The sequence below is a fragment of the Peromyscus eremicus genome, chromosome 6, assembly GCF_949786415.1.
Source record: "Peromyscus eremicus chromosome 6, PerEre_H2_v1, whole genome shotgun sequence".
In the NCBI taxonomy this organism is placed as follows: domain Eukaryota; kingdom Metazoa; phylum Chordata; class Mammalia; order Rodentia; family Cricetidae; genus Peromyscus; species Peromyscus eremicus.
In genome coordinates this window covers 85,632,338-85,648,145 of record NC_081421.1, presented here as the reverse complement: position 1 = coordinate 85,648,145, position 15,808 = coordinate 85,632,338, and the positions used below count along the sequence as shown (strand labels likewise).

General features: G+C 36.5%; 1 protein-coding gene across 3 annotated transcripts; it reads left to right on the top strand.

Moving 5' to 3' along the window:
- Positions 1-7,380: 7,380 nt before the first annotated feature.
- On the top strand, positions 7,381-15,504 carry LOC131912658 (pancreatic alpha-amylase). Of its 3 annotated transcripts, none has more exons than XM_059264972.1 (10): positions 7,381-7,569; positions 7,878-8,024; positions 8,782-8,970; positions 10,347-10,577; positions 10,879-11,012; positions 11,705-11,827; positions 11,920-12,019; positions 13,304-13,422; positions 13,533-13,658; positions 15,315-15,504. In XM_059264972.1, exons 1-10 carry the CDS (start codon positions 7,402-7,404, stop codon positions 15,502-15,504), a joined length of 1,527 nt encoding a protein of 508 aa, XP_059120955.1. In that variant the 5' UTR covers positions 7,381-7,401. The 3 variants fall into 3 exon arrangements, with proteins under 3 accessions (XP_059120955.1, XP_059120952.1, XP_059120953.1); XM_059264969.1 differs by having other exon boundaries at positions 7,402-7,569; positions 10,347-10,412; XM_059264970.1 differs by lacking the exon at positions 10,347-10,577 and having other exon boundaries at positions 7,402-7,569.
- The last annotated feature ends 304 nt before the right edge of the window (positions 15,505-15,808 follow it).

The following is a 15,808-nucleotide window of genomic DNA, read 5'->3' as shown; positions in this document are numbered from 1 at the left end:
AGATCTTGTCTAGATGGCAATCAATATTAACCATCAACCCTCTCCTATCCTTGATTTTCCTTCTCTGTGGTAGTTTGAATATAATAGGCCCCCATAATCTTATAGGGAGCTGCACTTTAAGCAGGAGTGGCTTTGTTGGAGTAGATATGGCCTTGTTGGAGGAAGTGTGGAACCATGGGGGTGGGTGTTGAGATTTCCTAATCTTAGGATGCTGCCCAGCATTTCACTTGATATCCTGTTGCATGCAAGATGTAGGACTCTCAGGCAATTTTCCAGTACCATGTCTGCGTGTCTCCTACCATGCTTCCCACCCTAATAATGGACTGAGCCTCTGAAACTGTAAGTGAACCCTCTCTGCCAGGGAGGGTATATAAAACAGCTGACGTGCTGTCAGCAGAGATTGTAGAAAAGGGGACCCAGGGACCCGAGATTGGGACCATCAACCCTCTGTGTGTTCCCTTCCGGATCTTCTGGTTAGCATGCCTTTAGAGGGCCAAGGCAGAAATGCCTATGTGTCCCAAGGTCATGCTTTATGTCATGCACATGTCATGTCCTCCTCCATATAAATACTTCTGTAATACTGGTCTTTTTCTTCTATGTGATCTTCATGTTCTGTGTTGCTAGATCAATGGTGATTTCTGTGATACAGGAAAGGAATGAAGTAAATTTCACAGGAAATTATACAGAGATGATCACCCAGGCTGGGCTTAAGGCAGTTATGTAGTTCATGGAAAAGAACCTGCAGCCTGGGGAAGCTTTTTAGGCTTGGATAAACTGTACCGAATGTGTGGTCAATTATAGCACATGGTATGTGTATTAACACACTGGACTTAAATTGGCCATGATGAATAAATCAGTTTCTGAGTATATTCCAAGGACATTGTGTAAAACTTGAGACCCTAAGGGTATTGGCTGAAGACTGTGGATGGAGTAACATATAGATGGGATGACAAACTGGAAGTGTTGGAACCTAGAATAGGAGGAAAATAGTGGCCTCCACCAAGAAAGGGAGATGTCAACTTTAATTCAGATATTTTTTATTCCTCTTGAAGGAGTGTGGAGATAATGTGACAATTGATGAAATGATTGCTACAAGCTTCATTGGGTTCCTAGATTTAAAAGAGCTGCCAAGAAAGGTGAACTTCCTTTCATGGAAGCTTTATAAATTAGATTAGGTCTTCCTTGGAATTGTTGGATATAGAAGGACAGAAGTTGCTGACTTGCAGGGACAGTTTTCTTGTCTGAGGTCATTATGGCCCACCAGTCATGGGGCTTGGTGTTTGCAGAGGGCTGAGAAGGAAGTTAGGTGGCTACAGGGGTCTTGATGTCAGAGCAGGCTGTGTGAGAAGGAAATGACTGTCTGGAATATTGACCACTGTTCTTATTTTTATCTTTTTTTATGAAATTGCATGATGCTAGCCTCTGGGTCAAGTGCTCAGAAGACTGTATAATCATTAATAATAAAAATAGATTATGCTTGCTTTGGTGTTAAGTTTGGGATAGTTTCTGTGTTTAGTAAAAGATGTTGAAGAATATATTGGTGATTTTCTAAGAATAACCTTTGGAATCATGGAATCATCTTTCTGTTCCCCCTTGCTTATGATAATAAAAGACTGAGGTTACCAGGACAAAAAGAGAAGTAAAAGAAGCTAAGAGAAATTAGAGAAGCTAAGAGAAGCTAGGGAAGCTGAAGAAATTGTAGCAGAGAAGCTACTTAGCCACTGCAGAAGGCTGAAGTGACCTGTCAGCTTGCACGACCATTAACTCTGAGTCATTACTGCACCTTCCAGGTATCCCATCCTTCAGACCCCTGATACTGCCAAGGCTGGTCCCAGGCACCCCTCAATTAAATGTTTTCCTTATTAGAGTTGCTGTGGTCATGGTATCTCTTCACAGAAATAGAAACAACCCTAACTAAAATACAAGTTGGTAGCAGGGCCTGGGTTATTGTTGTGACAGGCCTGACCATGTTTTTGTTTGGAGCAATATGAACTTTGGGAGTCTGGGTTAGGAAAGAAGTAGAATGTTTTAAGTGCTGCTTAATGGGCCATACTAGTAGGAACATGGAAGACAGTGGTGCTGATAGTAATTTGATGTACTGTGTGAATCAAGAGGTTCAGAGAAAAATGTTAGTATATGGGCTAGAGACTGGTTTTGTAATATTTTGGTGAAGAATGTGGCTGCTTTTTGTCCATGACCAAAAAGTCTGCCTGAGGCTAACATGGAACAGTTTGGATTAATTCCCCTGGTAGAGTAAATCTCAAAAAAGCTCAGTGTAGACTCTGCTGTGTGGATATTAGTGGTAACTTTAATTAAGAGTTATAATGAAGCCGGGTGGTGGTGGCGCACGCATTTAATCCCAGCACTCAGGAGGCAGAGCCAGCCGGATCTCTATGAGTTCGAGGCCAGCCTGGGCTACCAAGCGAGTTCCAAAAAAGGCGCAAAGCTACACAGAGAAACCCTGTCTCGAAAAACCAAAAAAAAAAAAAGAGTTACAATGAAAAGGAGCAAGCTGAGCAGGGTGAATTACAAAATGTAAATTTTGAGGAGAAAAGAGAACCAGAAAGTTGAATCGAGCTAAATTTTGTGTTTAAGAACAGATTAAGAAGTGGAATATAGGAAGTAGTAAACTCTGGGCAAGATCCCACCCAGTTAGTTTCCAACTTGTGAGGAGGAACTAAAGAAAAACTTAGAGTCAGGTGCTGTGGGCTATCTGTTTAATCCCAGCACTGGGAAGCATAGGCTGGTGAATGTCTGAGTTAGAGACCAGCCTGATCTACAAAACAAGTATCAGGCAGTGAAAGACAGAAAGCAGGTGAGAATGTAATTGCATGAGGGAGTCATGTTCTAGCCCAGTAAGTAGCAGAATTTGGCAGCTTTGGCCACGAGGTTCTGGCTTTAGAGTTAAGGATAGAACAAAAGAGTTATGAAAATAATGCAACTGAGGTCAGACATGTATCAGGTGTGTCCCTGAATTGAGGCCTAGTAGAGAGGCCTTTGCATGAAGCTGTGAAGCTGAAGCCTAGATTCTTGGTTCCCAAGATGTTGGAGATGCCAGAGTCATAGGGTACCTGCTGAGGTGAGCTGTTAACAGGGAGTGGAAGTAGCCCAAGAGAAAGAAGTTTATTGCAATCAACACATCTGAAGGGAGTTGAGGATATGAAGAATATTTCAACATCAGACATGAAGATGCAGAGTATGGTTTTGCTCCAGCTAATTTTCAGTCCTGCTTTGTTTCAGGATTTCCTCACTCCTCCCTTTCCTGTTTTAGAATGATAATATTTCTTGTGTTATTATGTGGTATAAGTATGTGATCTGTTTTTTTATTTTTATTTTTCAGGGGATTGCAATTAAAAGATTGCATTAATCTCAGAAGAGACTTTGAACTTTGGAATTTTAAACATTGTTGAGACTGTTATAGACTATGGGGACTTTTGAAGTTGGACTAAATGCATTTTGCATTATGATATTGCTACAAGCTTATGGGGGCCAGAGAGTCGAATGTAGTTGTTTGAATGTAATTGGCCCCTACAATCTCATAGGGAGTGACACTTCTAACAGGTGTGACTTGTTGGACTGGATACAGCCTTTTTGGAGGATGTGTGCCACTGTGGGTAGTGGGGCTTGAGGATTCCTATGCTCAGGATACTGCCAAGTGTCTCAGTTGACTTCCTGTTGCCTGCAAGATGTTGCACTCTCAGCTATTTCTCTAGTACCACATCTGCCTGCCTAACTCCATTCTCCACAGCACGATAATGGACTGAACCTCTGAAAGTGTAAGCAAGTCCCCTCAATTAAATGTTTTTTTTTAATAAGAGTTGCTATAGTCATGGTGTTTCTTTCCAGAAATAGAAGGAACCCAAACTAAGATATTCCCCGTTTCTCCTGTTTGTTCTTGCTCTTCTCCTATATTTGTAATCCTTTTACTGCTGTGACAAAATACCCACAGAGAGGCAGCTGTACAGATGAATAGATATTTCAACTTTGATTTCCATTGGATGATACCCATCACTATGAGCAGTGTGTGGCAACAGAAGCTGAAAGCTGCTAGTCCCATTACCTCCATAGTCATAAAAGAAGGGAAATACTAAGTCAAAAAAGTTAATTAAGTCTCAATATCTGCCATCAACTCTTACTCATTTTATCATGGCTCCACCTAAAAGGTTCAACTTTACAAACAGTACAATCAGGAAGAAACTAAGCGTTTAAATAAATATACATCTGGTGAACACTTTTCCTTTTCCTTTGGAGACATCATTCTGCCTGTGACTCCCATTATATGGTAGCCTTTTCATGAAGCAAAAGTACTTTCTTTTCAACTTCCCAGTCCCCATAATTGTTTTTTTTTTTTTTTTTTTTTGGTTTTTTGAGACAGGGTTTTTCTGTGTAGCTTTGCGCCTTTCCTGGAACTCACTTGGTAGCCCAGGCTGGCATCGAACTCACAGAGATCCTCCTGGCTCTGCCTCCCAAGTGCTGGGATTAAAGGTGTGCGCCACCACCGCCCGGCCCCATAATTGTTAATAATCACAACAGATTATAAAAGTATAAGGTTTCCTAAGATAGCCAAAACAAAGTCTTAATTGTCAGAGAAACTAATATAAAAAAATGACATGCTTCCAATATACAATGCTACAAGTAACCATTTATATAGGGCATAGGAAGGAATGATGTAAGATTAAAGAGTAGCAGGGTGAAGACCAAACCTAAAGCACTCTTTAGGATAATAATGGAGTAGATGGACTGCAAGATACATGGGGCCCTACTCCTCCAATTGCCCTTTCTGGAGTGGACAGCCACTCTATTGGCCTGGCTGTGTAGCTTTTTTCAGATAATATCTCCTAGGTAAGACAACTCCAGCATCAGGAGGAATCTGTGCTTGGTGTTAACATTTACAACTCCATTCTGAATCTTCTCTGGGCCTTCTCAAGGTCCTCTTAGGGATTCTAACTTTGTCCCACATTGCCTGGGACCTGACATTCTTTAAAATGCTGGAGGGAGGCTCAAAGGTGTCCTCAATTTTTCCTCTTCTGTGCTTGCATGGTCAGAATATATGCATAAATCTTTCGACTGGTGTTTCAACCCAGGTTTTGAGCCTGGATCCTCTGGACCAGAACTGTAACATCTTCTGTGAGCTGATATTGGAAAATGCATCCTGGGACAGTTGCTTTGCAAGAGCAGGGAACTGCTTCAGTAGCATTCTGACTTTTTCCATTTACAGGAAATTCATTCACTGGTTTGGAGTCTATGATGGTTATGGTGTTGCCTTCTTGCCAATCCTCTCCTCTCGGTTTAGAGCTGATGATTTGTCTTTAACAGTTAGAGCTGGTTTCTCAGCAAGTGCTTTGTCTTCATCTTTAAGCTAGCTTGAGCCCTTTTCCTCCCCAAAAGGGAAATTTTTCTATCTTTCTCTTCTACTTGCTCTTTACCAGTTTCCATAGAAATAAGAAAGGTAAGAGGTAGCACTTCGAGAGTCTGAATGCTACACTGCCCGGATATTTCCTTTGACATAAATATTAACATTTATAATTTTTAAATACAGCCTATACCACTTTCTCCAAAAAGTGTATTTAGGTTCTTATGCAGAATACAAAGGAGCAACCTCATTGTCATCTTCATTTTCGAGTTTGTGTACCCTCTTAATAAACCCTATAAGCCTGGCTATCTGCAATGATTTTTCCTATAGATTTCTATACTAAGACTGAAATTTAGAGTTTATTTTGTACTAACAGCCCATTTCTATCAAATTATCAGTACATCCACAGTTCACTAGATACTTCTTGCTATTGGCTACCACATTGGAAAGCACACTTTCAGCATTCACAGAGAAAATGTGGTACAATAAAGAGGAGACTGATTTTAATTAGACATAGATAGCATCAGATATTGCCTTGTTTTGTACTATATGAGCCTGGTGACTGAATCAGTTTTGCTGGTTCATAATTTCTCCATGTATGCAAGCTAATTAAGGAATTTAATTGAGGGTATTATTCAAATTCTGACCTAGGCCTTATTTATATTTAAAAAAATGTAGATATTACTCACATCAAGAGCTTAGCTAATTGTCAAAACATACACTTTCTCCAGTACAGACATTTATTTAGCATAGAACTCATTATGCTAAATATAGTATGGTCTGTTGCTCTTAGAGCCTCTGTGGCTCTCTTTCTACATGTTCTAATAGGTGATCAGCCTAACCCAATGACCCCATCTGATGTCATCTTCCCAGGTTTGACACTTGCTTTGGTTGTGTTGACATTGTTGTCATTGATGTTTCTCCAGTCATCCAAGTTCTTTTTCTGTGACCCTTAATCAGTATTGATTGCTTTATCTCCCATCAAAGCATGGTCTAGATTTGTTCTTTCAATTCAAAGCTAAAGTCATGTCTGTAGTGAAACTTTCCCCAAATATCTAGTCTGAAAGGCCACAATGTTGAACTTATGTTCTTTTTTTTCACAAATTCACTAATTATAATGTTCATCAGAAATTACTTCATTTATTATTATAGTTATAGTTACGTGCATTTCTCTCCTTCCCTTAGAGGGATTTGTAGAATAGCAATCTGTCATGCACATTGCTATGACTTAGGGTCCTATGTACTTGAAAAAATAAGAACATTAACTTAACACTTGTTAAGGGATGGGGAAGTTTCTTCTTATTTGTACTACCATATTCTTTCATAGATTTACTAGTATGGAGAAGGATGAAAGATGTTAAGTTTTTATTTTGTATTGTCGCGAGTATAAAGATATTTGCCTAAGGGCAAAAGCTACCAACTTCATAAGCACTATGTATCCAGTCAATGGCAGAGAAGATGTATAGTTCTCAAATCCAAATGTATTTACATAATGCCTTTTTTATTTATTTGCATACAAATACTCGCTATGTAAGCAAGGATTGTCATACTTAGAATCTTCATTTTCTTTCATCCTCCTTTTTTTTGGGATTGCAGGTGAATTCTACAATGTTTAATTTTCTAAAAGTAATACAAATATTTAAATAATTAACATTTGAGTAAGAGAAGCAGAAAGAGCTCAATATATTATTCTGTTTCATATTGGAATGGAAATAATAAAAATATTTGCAAACATAATTATAGCTATACTTGCCTCAATTATAGTTTCCTTGTCTTAGTAGAGTACATCAAAAGTAAGATGTACTTCACCAATACTAGTAATAAGATACACTAATCAAATAATGCATGTCCTAAAATGGCTTTCAGTGTATTTTCCATGAGAGTTTCTGAAGGACCTTCACCTGTTCACATCCTCATGACAAATCTTTTAGATTATGAATAAAAAGCTTATTCTGTAAATATGTATTGATAAACATTGACTTTGTAAAGTGTACCTTTTGCAACATATAAATAGGCACTAGAAAGAACACTGACAACTTCAAAGCAAAATGAAGTTCTTTCTGCTCATTTCCCTCATTGGGTTCTGCTGGGCTCAATATGACCCACAAACTCAGTATGGGCGGACTGCTATTGTCCACCTGTTTGAGTGGCGCTGGGTTGATATTGCCAAGGAATGTGAGCGATACTTAGCTCCTAAGGGTTTCGGAGGGGTGCAGGTAAGACTTAATCACAATTTAAGTGCAGAGTTTACTGTCCTCACATAAAACAGTATTTTAATCAAGACTAGTGAGTCTGGAGACAACTTCATTTCACACCTAACTTTTCCTGTGGAAGGAAGAAGTTGGGTGGGTACAACTTCTTTATACTTTGTTGTAGGATGTATGTGGGACTTCTGCAGTATCTTTCCACATTTTCAGGCAGTTGTTAATTAAGAAGTAATGTCAGATCATTGATAGGTTTCTACAAGATTTATTATGTAAAGTTAGCTGTAATCTGGTACTAATTATAATTGTTCTGTTTGTAGGTATCTCCACCCAATGAAAATATTGTAGTTTATAACCCATCAAGGCCTTGGTGGGAAAGGTACCAACCAATTAGCTACAAAATATGCACAAGGTCTGGAAATGAAGATGAATTCAAAGACATGGTGACAAGGTGCAACAACGTTGGTGTAAGTGATGCCACATTTTCTTTAAAATTATTATATATGAAAATATTTCTCTTTGTTTGTAGTTCTTTTTGTTTGAATAGGTTTTTAATTTCTAAAATTTTACATTAAATTTTATCTATTATTGAAAATGTACTTCTTTCTTATTGTCACATTTTAAATTCTTGAATACAAACTTGTTGAATATGAAAGAATAGTACTCATAAAGCAAACTGTTCACATTTAAAATTAATAGCTACAAACACTACTTAACATATTTCTGTTAGGCATTGGGCCAGATGTGTGGATAAAGTCATCTTATATGATTCCTCTTTGTCCCCACAATTGTTGGGTTTTCTTCCCCATCATTGTTTTTAATGGTAAATATCTATTTTCTCCTATAATGAAGAGACATCATTCTACCTTCTGGCCTACAGGCATAGTATATATTGTAAGCTAGGTTCTTCTCAAGATCCTGCAAAATTTCAAACATGACACTCTCATTTTTATACTGAGTTTTGCTTCCTCAAAAATTGGTCTTTTTTTGTAGTTATGGTAGTTTCTGTTTATCTCCACTTCAAAGTTCTCTATTCTCTTCAAATTTTAGGACTATTGTTGATTTTATTTCACATTAGCTCCCTTTCCCACTTGACTCACTTTTCTAAAATGAATCTATAAAGCATCAGAAGATGTAGTTTGGAGATTTGCTAGCAGGTTATGAGTTTTCCATTGAAACTTTAGATTCCAGAGTCTAGCTGAACTATGTGCTTTTCTTCTCCAGGTCCGTATTTATGTGGATGCTGTTATTAATCACATGTGTGGCTCAGGTGGTGGTGCAGGAACAAGCAGTACCTGTGGAAGTTACTACAATGCTAACAACAGGGACTTTCCATCAGTTCCATACTCGGCTTGGGATTTTAACGATGGTAAATGTGATGGAGAAATTCATAACTACAATGATGCTAATCAGGTAATGAGAAAAGTGTTCATCAGAATAAAGAAGCATCTAGGTATCTAAGTATGCACAAGGCATTTATGTATGACCATTGGACAGATCCTTCAGATTCCATAGGAAAACAGGTTACTAAGACAGAATGCTTGAAAAATAGAAATGGAAAAAATGTCCTGGGTTTTTGTTGCATTATTTTTTGCAGGGATTTTATTTATTTATTTTTTTTATGCTGCAATACAGTTCAGTTCTATATATCAGCCACAGATTCCCTTGTTCTCCCCCCTCCCGCCTCCCTCACCTTCCCCCCGCCCACCCCCTATTCCCACCTCCTCCAGGGCAAAGCCTCCCCTGCGGACTGAGATCAACCTGGTAGACTCAGTAGGTCCAGTCCCCTCCTCCCAGGCCAAGCCAAGCGACCCTGCATAGGCCCCAGGTTTCAAACAGCCAATTCATGCAATGAGCACAGGACCAGGTCCCACTGCCTGGATGCCTCATTTTTTAAGGAAACACCAAAATCAATGATAAAATGGAGACATGCCCTTGAGTGACTTTGCGTGAAAAATTTTAACATGTTTTTTATCAATTATATAAATATAATCATATTAAAAATCATCAAAAATAAAAATTAATATTATATTTTCAGATTTGTAGCAGTGAAATTACTTAATTTCATAATTAAGTAGAAGTTACTGGTATGGATTCTGTGAACTACATAAAATAAAAAAGAGAATTAATAGAAAGAGAGAAGGAGATGAAGAGGAAATAGGAGATAGAAGGGATAGAGAAGAATTTTTGTTGCATTATTTTTTAGGGATACACCAAAATCAAAGATAAAATTGAGACATTTTCTTGAGTGACTTTGTATGAAAAATTTAAAAGCATTTTTATCAATTACATAAACATTATCATATTAAAAATTATTAGAAATAAAAAAATCGATATTATATTTTCATATTTGTAGCAATGTACTTACTTAATGTGGAAGTTCCCGGTTTGAATTCTGTGAACTACATAAAATAAAAAAAAAAGAAATAATACAAAGAGGGAAAGAGAGGAAGAGGGAAAAGGAGATCAGAGGGATAGTGAGGAGAGGGAGAAGTGACAGAGAGAGAGAGAGAGAGAGAGAGAGAGAGAGAGAGAGAGAGAGAGAGAGAGAGAGAATGAGGAAGAACTGACTATCTAAAATTCTCAGCAATATTTTCTGATATTTTCTATATGTACAACAGAAAGTATTTTAAAGTCTGTGTCCAAATTAAAACACCAGTACTTCTCATGTTCTAAGTAAAGGCACTAGGAAAATATCCACTTGTCAATGGGTGAGTGACTGAATGATGAAATGAATTCTTAGACCAGATATGATTTTTCATAAATCAATTATTTTTTTGTTTCATTAGGTCAGAAATTGTCGTCTGTCTGGCCTTCTGGATCTTGCACTTGAGAAAGATTATGTTCGTACCACAGTGGCTAATTATATGAACCGTCTCATTGACATGGGTGTAGCAGGTTTCAGACTTGATGCTGCTAAGCACATGTGGCCCGGAGACATAAAGGCTATTTTGGACAAACTGCATAACCTCAATACACAGTGGTTCTCTCAAGGAAGCCGACCTTTTATTTTTCAAGAGGTAAAACAATATACATGTTCTTTTTTAAGCTTTAATACCATGATTTAATTACAATGCTTCTTTGTTCCTTCCTCCCTCCAAACCCTTCCATATATTCCTCAGTATACTACTTCAAGTTCATGGTCTCTTCTTTTGACTTATTGTTATTGTGTGCGCGTGTGTGTACACACGCACACACACACACACAAAATCTGTCTATCTATCTATCTATCTATCTATCTATCTATCTATCTATCTATCTATGCACATATATAGTTTAAACTTATATTAAAAATTACAGCTGACCCAATGTATTTACTAGGTCATTGATCTGGGTGGTGAGGCAATTAAAGGTAGTGAATACTTTGGAAATGGCCGTGTGACAGAATTCAAGTATGGAGCAAAACTTGGCACAGTCATCCGCAAGTGGAATGGAGAGAAGCTGTCCTATTTAAAGTAAATATACACCATTTCTTCATTTCATCTATCATAAATATTTTGCCATGTGACATCAATAAGTTGTATCTTCAACTATTCTCATTTAAACAACTATGAAGCTGTTGATTATCAGGCTTACCGTTTCTAAACTGCAACTAATTATACTTTCCATTAGGGATGTCAATCACCAGGTAACCTTGGAAATCTAAAATATCACTTAGTGATTTCTGTCTGTTTGTGATAAATTCATTAGATTCCAGGAATGTTTACCTATGGTCTATTAAAGTTAGATTATTATTACAAGAATAGTTATATTTATAAAAGATACTTATAATGTAGTGAAGTCTGACATTTACATGTTATAGCAAATAATTAGTTAGAAACTTTGAATGTTTGTATTATGACAGCACAGTTGATTTCCATTCTATGTAATGAAAAATGGATGTTTTAGTTCTCAAGTCCATAAAATTACAGTACAATAAAAAATTAAAAAAAAAACATTTTAAGACCAAAAATATTATATTGTAAGACCTAATGAGGATGTATATTATCATAGAAAATGATATTATGTATTTATATATATATTTATATACATATGTACATGTAAGATAGAACTCTTATGGAATTGTCATTTATTTAGATTACTGAAGGTGTCATATGGAAAATTACTCTAAGCTTTGTGAAATAATAATACACTCTTTTAAATTTAGGAACTGGGGAGAAGGCTGGGGTTTCGTGCCTTCTGACAGAGCCCTTGTCTTTGTGGACAACCATGATAATCAGCGAGGACATGGTGCTGGAGGAGCATCCATCCTGACATTCTGGGATCCCAGGTGGGAGAACATTCTTTGCTGTTGTGTAACCTGTCATTAGTGACAGTTTTATATTATATACTTCTGCTTTAATACCCTTTTGAAACTTTCAGAATGTATAAAATGGCTGTTGGATTTATGTTGGCTCATCCTTATGGATTCACACGAGTAATGTCAAGTTACCGTTGGACAAGAAACTTCCAGAATGGAAAAGTAAGTCTTGGAGTTGTTCCACATTTCAATCTAGGAAAGAAAACAGTTATGTTTTAATTTCACATGAAGTTATAGCATATGATACTATTAACTGTTTATTCACTAAGGTTTTGTAAAGTAAGGACATTGTATAAGTACCTGATAATAAAAAGAGATAGTTGAAGTAAGAGCAAGGGACAGAATGAAAACAGGCATACCACATAAAGTTCTGATTCATAGAATTAACATTGGTTCATTTCTGTTAACATTGAAGAGAATTTCAAATTCTTTTTGTCCTTGATGCAATCAATATCACCATATTAAAACACTTTCTTTTTCCTGTGGAATAAGAGAGCAGCTGAATTGAGGTTAATTGAGGAAAATATAATAGGTAGAAACTTATGAGATTCACAGTACAGTGATGTGCTGACAAGTCCAAGAATGATAAGAATTACAAACAATATGTGTGACTTTGTTAGGTGTATGAGTTTAAACAATTTCAAAATCTAATTTTGAACTAAGACAAATAGATATATGAAAGGCAATGTGAAGTTTTCTATGTGAGTGGAATAAACTAGAATTATAGAATAACAACAAATATGAATTAGAAATACTTTTTCTCCATAAGTCTGACAAATGTTTTTTTTTTTTATTTTCCTTTCAAGGTGAAAATGCCTCAAGTATTTATTGGAATTTGTTCTATTCTTGAGAAACTTTCATGTTTACAATGAGTTTTTTTCTTTTTCAGAAGTATAAAGTTTAGCCATTATAAAATATGCATTTATACTATAATAAGTTTCATAAAAAAGTTAGGATATTTTATTAGCTCATTTTGCCTGCAGGTAGTAAGAAATCAACTAATATTAGAAATTTTTATATTAAAAACATTTTTACAGATGTTCTTTAATTTTTATAGAAGTCAATAACTCTGTTTTATGGATACACTGAGTCACGTTCATGTAACATATAATGATGGATATTTTTCACATTATTGCTGGAGCCTGCTCTTAAATGGTTGTGTTCCTGATTCTAATTTTCTTATTTCAGTCACAATGAAGAGCTCTTAGTGTCACAGCAGAAAATTAGTGCTTTAAAAATTGTTTCTGATATTTGAAATATAGTTGTAGAGAACCTAAGTTAGTGGAGAAGTTAAGGACTCAGTGAAGGTTTGTAAAACACTGAAGCACTTAGATTTAATTAGACACTGCAGAGATTAGCACAATGGGTTTGGGTTTGGTTTTTATATAGTGTAAAGAAACAGGCAGATAAAAGCATTCAAATGACCTGATTCTTTCAATAATTAAGGATGTGAATGACTGGATTGGACCACCTAATAACAACGGAGTAACCAAAGAAGTGACCATTAATCCAGACACCACTTGTGGCAATGACTGGGTCTGTGAACATCGATGGCGTCAAATAAGGTTGGGAGTGTCCCCTACACATCTTGTCTAATAAGAAAGTTGTTTAACTTCATGTTTTAAATTGTTGAAGTTTAAGGGTACCAGCATTTCACATGATGTTGTGCTTTTAGGAACATGGTTGCCTTCAGAAACGTCGTCAATGGTCAGCCTTTCTCAAACTGGTGGGATAATGGCAGCAACCAAGTGGCTTTTGGCAGAGGGAACAGAGGCTTCATTGTCTTTAACAATGACGACTGGTAAGTGGACATCAATTAAAGTAGGGTTATATACTATTATACTCTTAGATCCTTTTTTCTTTCCCTGTTCATTTAAATTTTTCTTATGTAAAAAATCATTTTGCTAATGGATTTAAGACAAAAAAAATGAATGCTGAATGTACAGAAGACAAAATGGTGCTTGGTTTAATATTCTTCTGTTCTTTATATAATTTTGCTTTTGATCTTTTACCACATTCTTAGATGACAATGGTGTCTATTCATATGTATATGCCCATTTGGCATTTTCACAAAGAATATGAAGAGTAAAGATAAGTCTTAGAATCATTTAAACAATGTATAGTATTAGTACTGGAGTATTTTCCCCACTAGCTCTGAATGTCACTTATTGTTTTTTATACAGTTTACTGATATTCATTTTTCAATTTTCTATGTCTCATGTGATTTTTTAGAATAGCTTTTCTTCACATCCAGTATATCATTTTCCCCAGGACATTTCTCAAGTTAGTTTCTAACACTTTTATTATTGTACTTTCATTTACTCTACTTCTCTCTGAGTCTTCTTTAATTATTCTCTCATCTGTAGAACTGTAGCTCAAAGAGTATCTTTGGAAGCAGGTGAACTGTCCAAATCCAAAATCAGCTTGTAATTTGATTGAGATTATTTTAGCATGAATTCTATTTTACTGGTAAAACCCAAATATGTAAAGTACACAGTCGTCATAGTTTGGGTTTCTATTGCTATGAAGAGACCATGACAATGGCAACTCTTAGAAAAGAAAAATTGGGGTGGTCGTGGCACATGCCTTCAATCCCAGCATTCAGGAGGCAGAGGCAAGCCAATCTTTGTGAGTTCAATGCCAGCCTGGTCTACAGAGTGAGTTCCAGGACAGCCAGGGCCGCTACACAGAGAAACCCTGTCTCAAGAAACAAAGAACAACAAACAAAACAAAACAAAACTAAAAATATTTAACTGGAGCTGTCTTTCATTTTTCTGAGGTTTAGTTTGATTTTAACCATGGTACAAAATGGTGGCATGCAGACAGACATGATACTGGAGAAGTAACTTTTAAACAACCACAATAGTACACACACACGTGTGTGTGTGTGTGTGTGTGTGTGTGTGTGTGTGTGTGTGTGTGTGTGTGTGTGTATGTATTTGAAAGAGTACATGGCTAGTTGTTTAGGAGAACTGGAATTACTTTTTTATAGTCAGTTTTCCACTACAAACTATATATCTATAGAAATGTTAGCTTATGTTTATTTCTAGACCAACTTGTTTGTGGCATTATATAATCCAGGAAATTCAGAAGAAATAGTGCTATTAACATTCCTGAAATTCATCAGAGTTCAAGTCCGGCAAAAGACAAACATGAAAGAACTATGGTCCTCACAGGAGGGCTTTGCTACAGAGATTCACTATGTTCTCTGACTTTCCTTGTTTGGTAACAATCACCACAAACTGTTTACTTAGCAAGCATTTTAAAAGATGTCTTTGGTAAAGAGAATTCTCTACCTCATCCAGGTCTAGACATAGTGTTTGGATTTTCTCAGAGTCTCTGACTTCTTGGTGTTCTATAGCACATAGTTGAGGTATTTAATTGTTTTTTATAGACAATGGAGCTTCTGCACTTACCTAGGTTGAATTTAAACTAAATTCTAAACTTCTTTTTTCAGGTCATTGTCAACAACTTTACAGACTGGTCTTCCTGCTGGCACATACTGTGACGTCATTTCTGGAGACAAAATTGATGGCAATTGCACCGGAATTAAAGTCACTGTTGGCAGTGATGGCAATGCTCACTTTTCTATTAGTAACTCTGCTGAAGACCCATTTATTGCAATCCATGCTGAATCAAAACTGTAAGAATCAAATAAAATACATATAGCAAAACCATCAATTGAGTGTGTTTCTTCTTCATATCTGCCTTATGATTTTTCATTTTTCTTTTCTTTCTTTACAATTAGGTTTGTTATGTGTGGGGTGTGTGTATGTGTATTGTGAGCTGTGGTATGTATGTAGTATGTTCAAGGACAGCCTTTTGTTGTGGCTTTTCCTCTCTCTGTTATTCTATATCGTGTGGGAATCATACCTAAGTCATCAGGCTTACCTGGTAAGCCCCTTTCCCTGCTGTGCGATATTGTCAGCACAAATGTATTTTAATTATTAG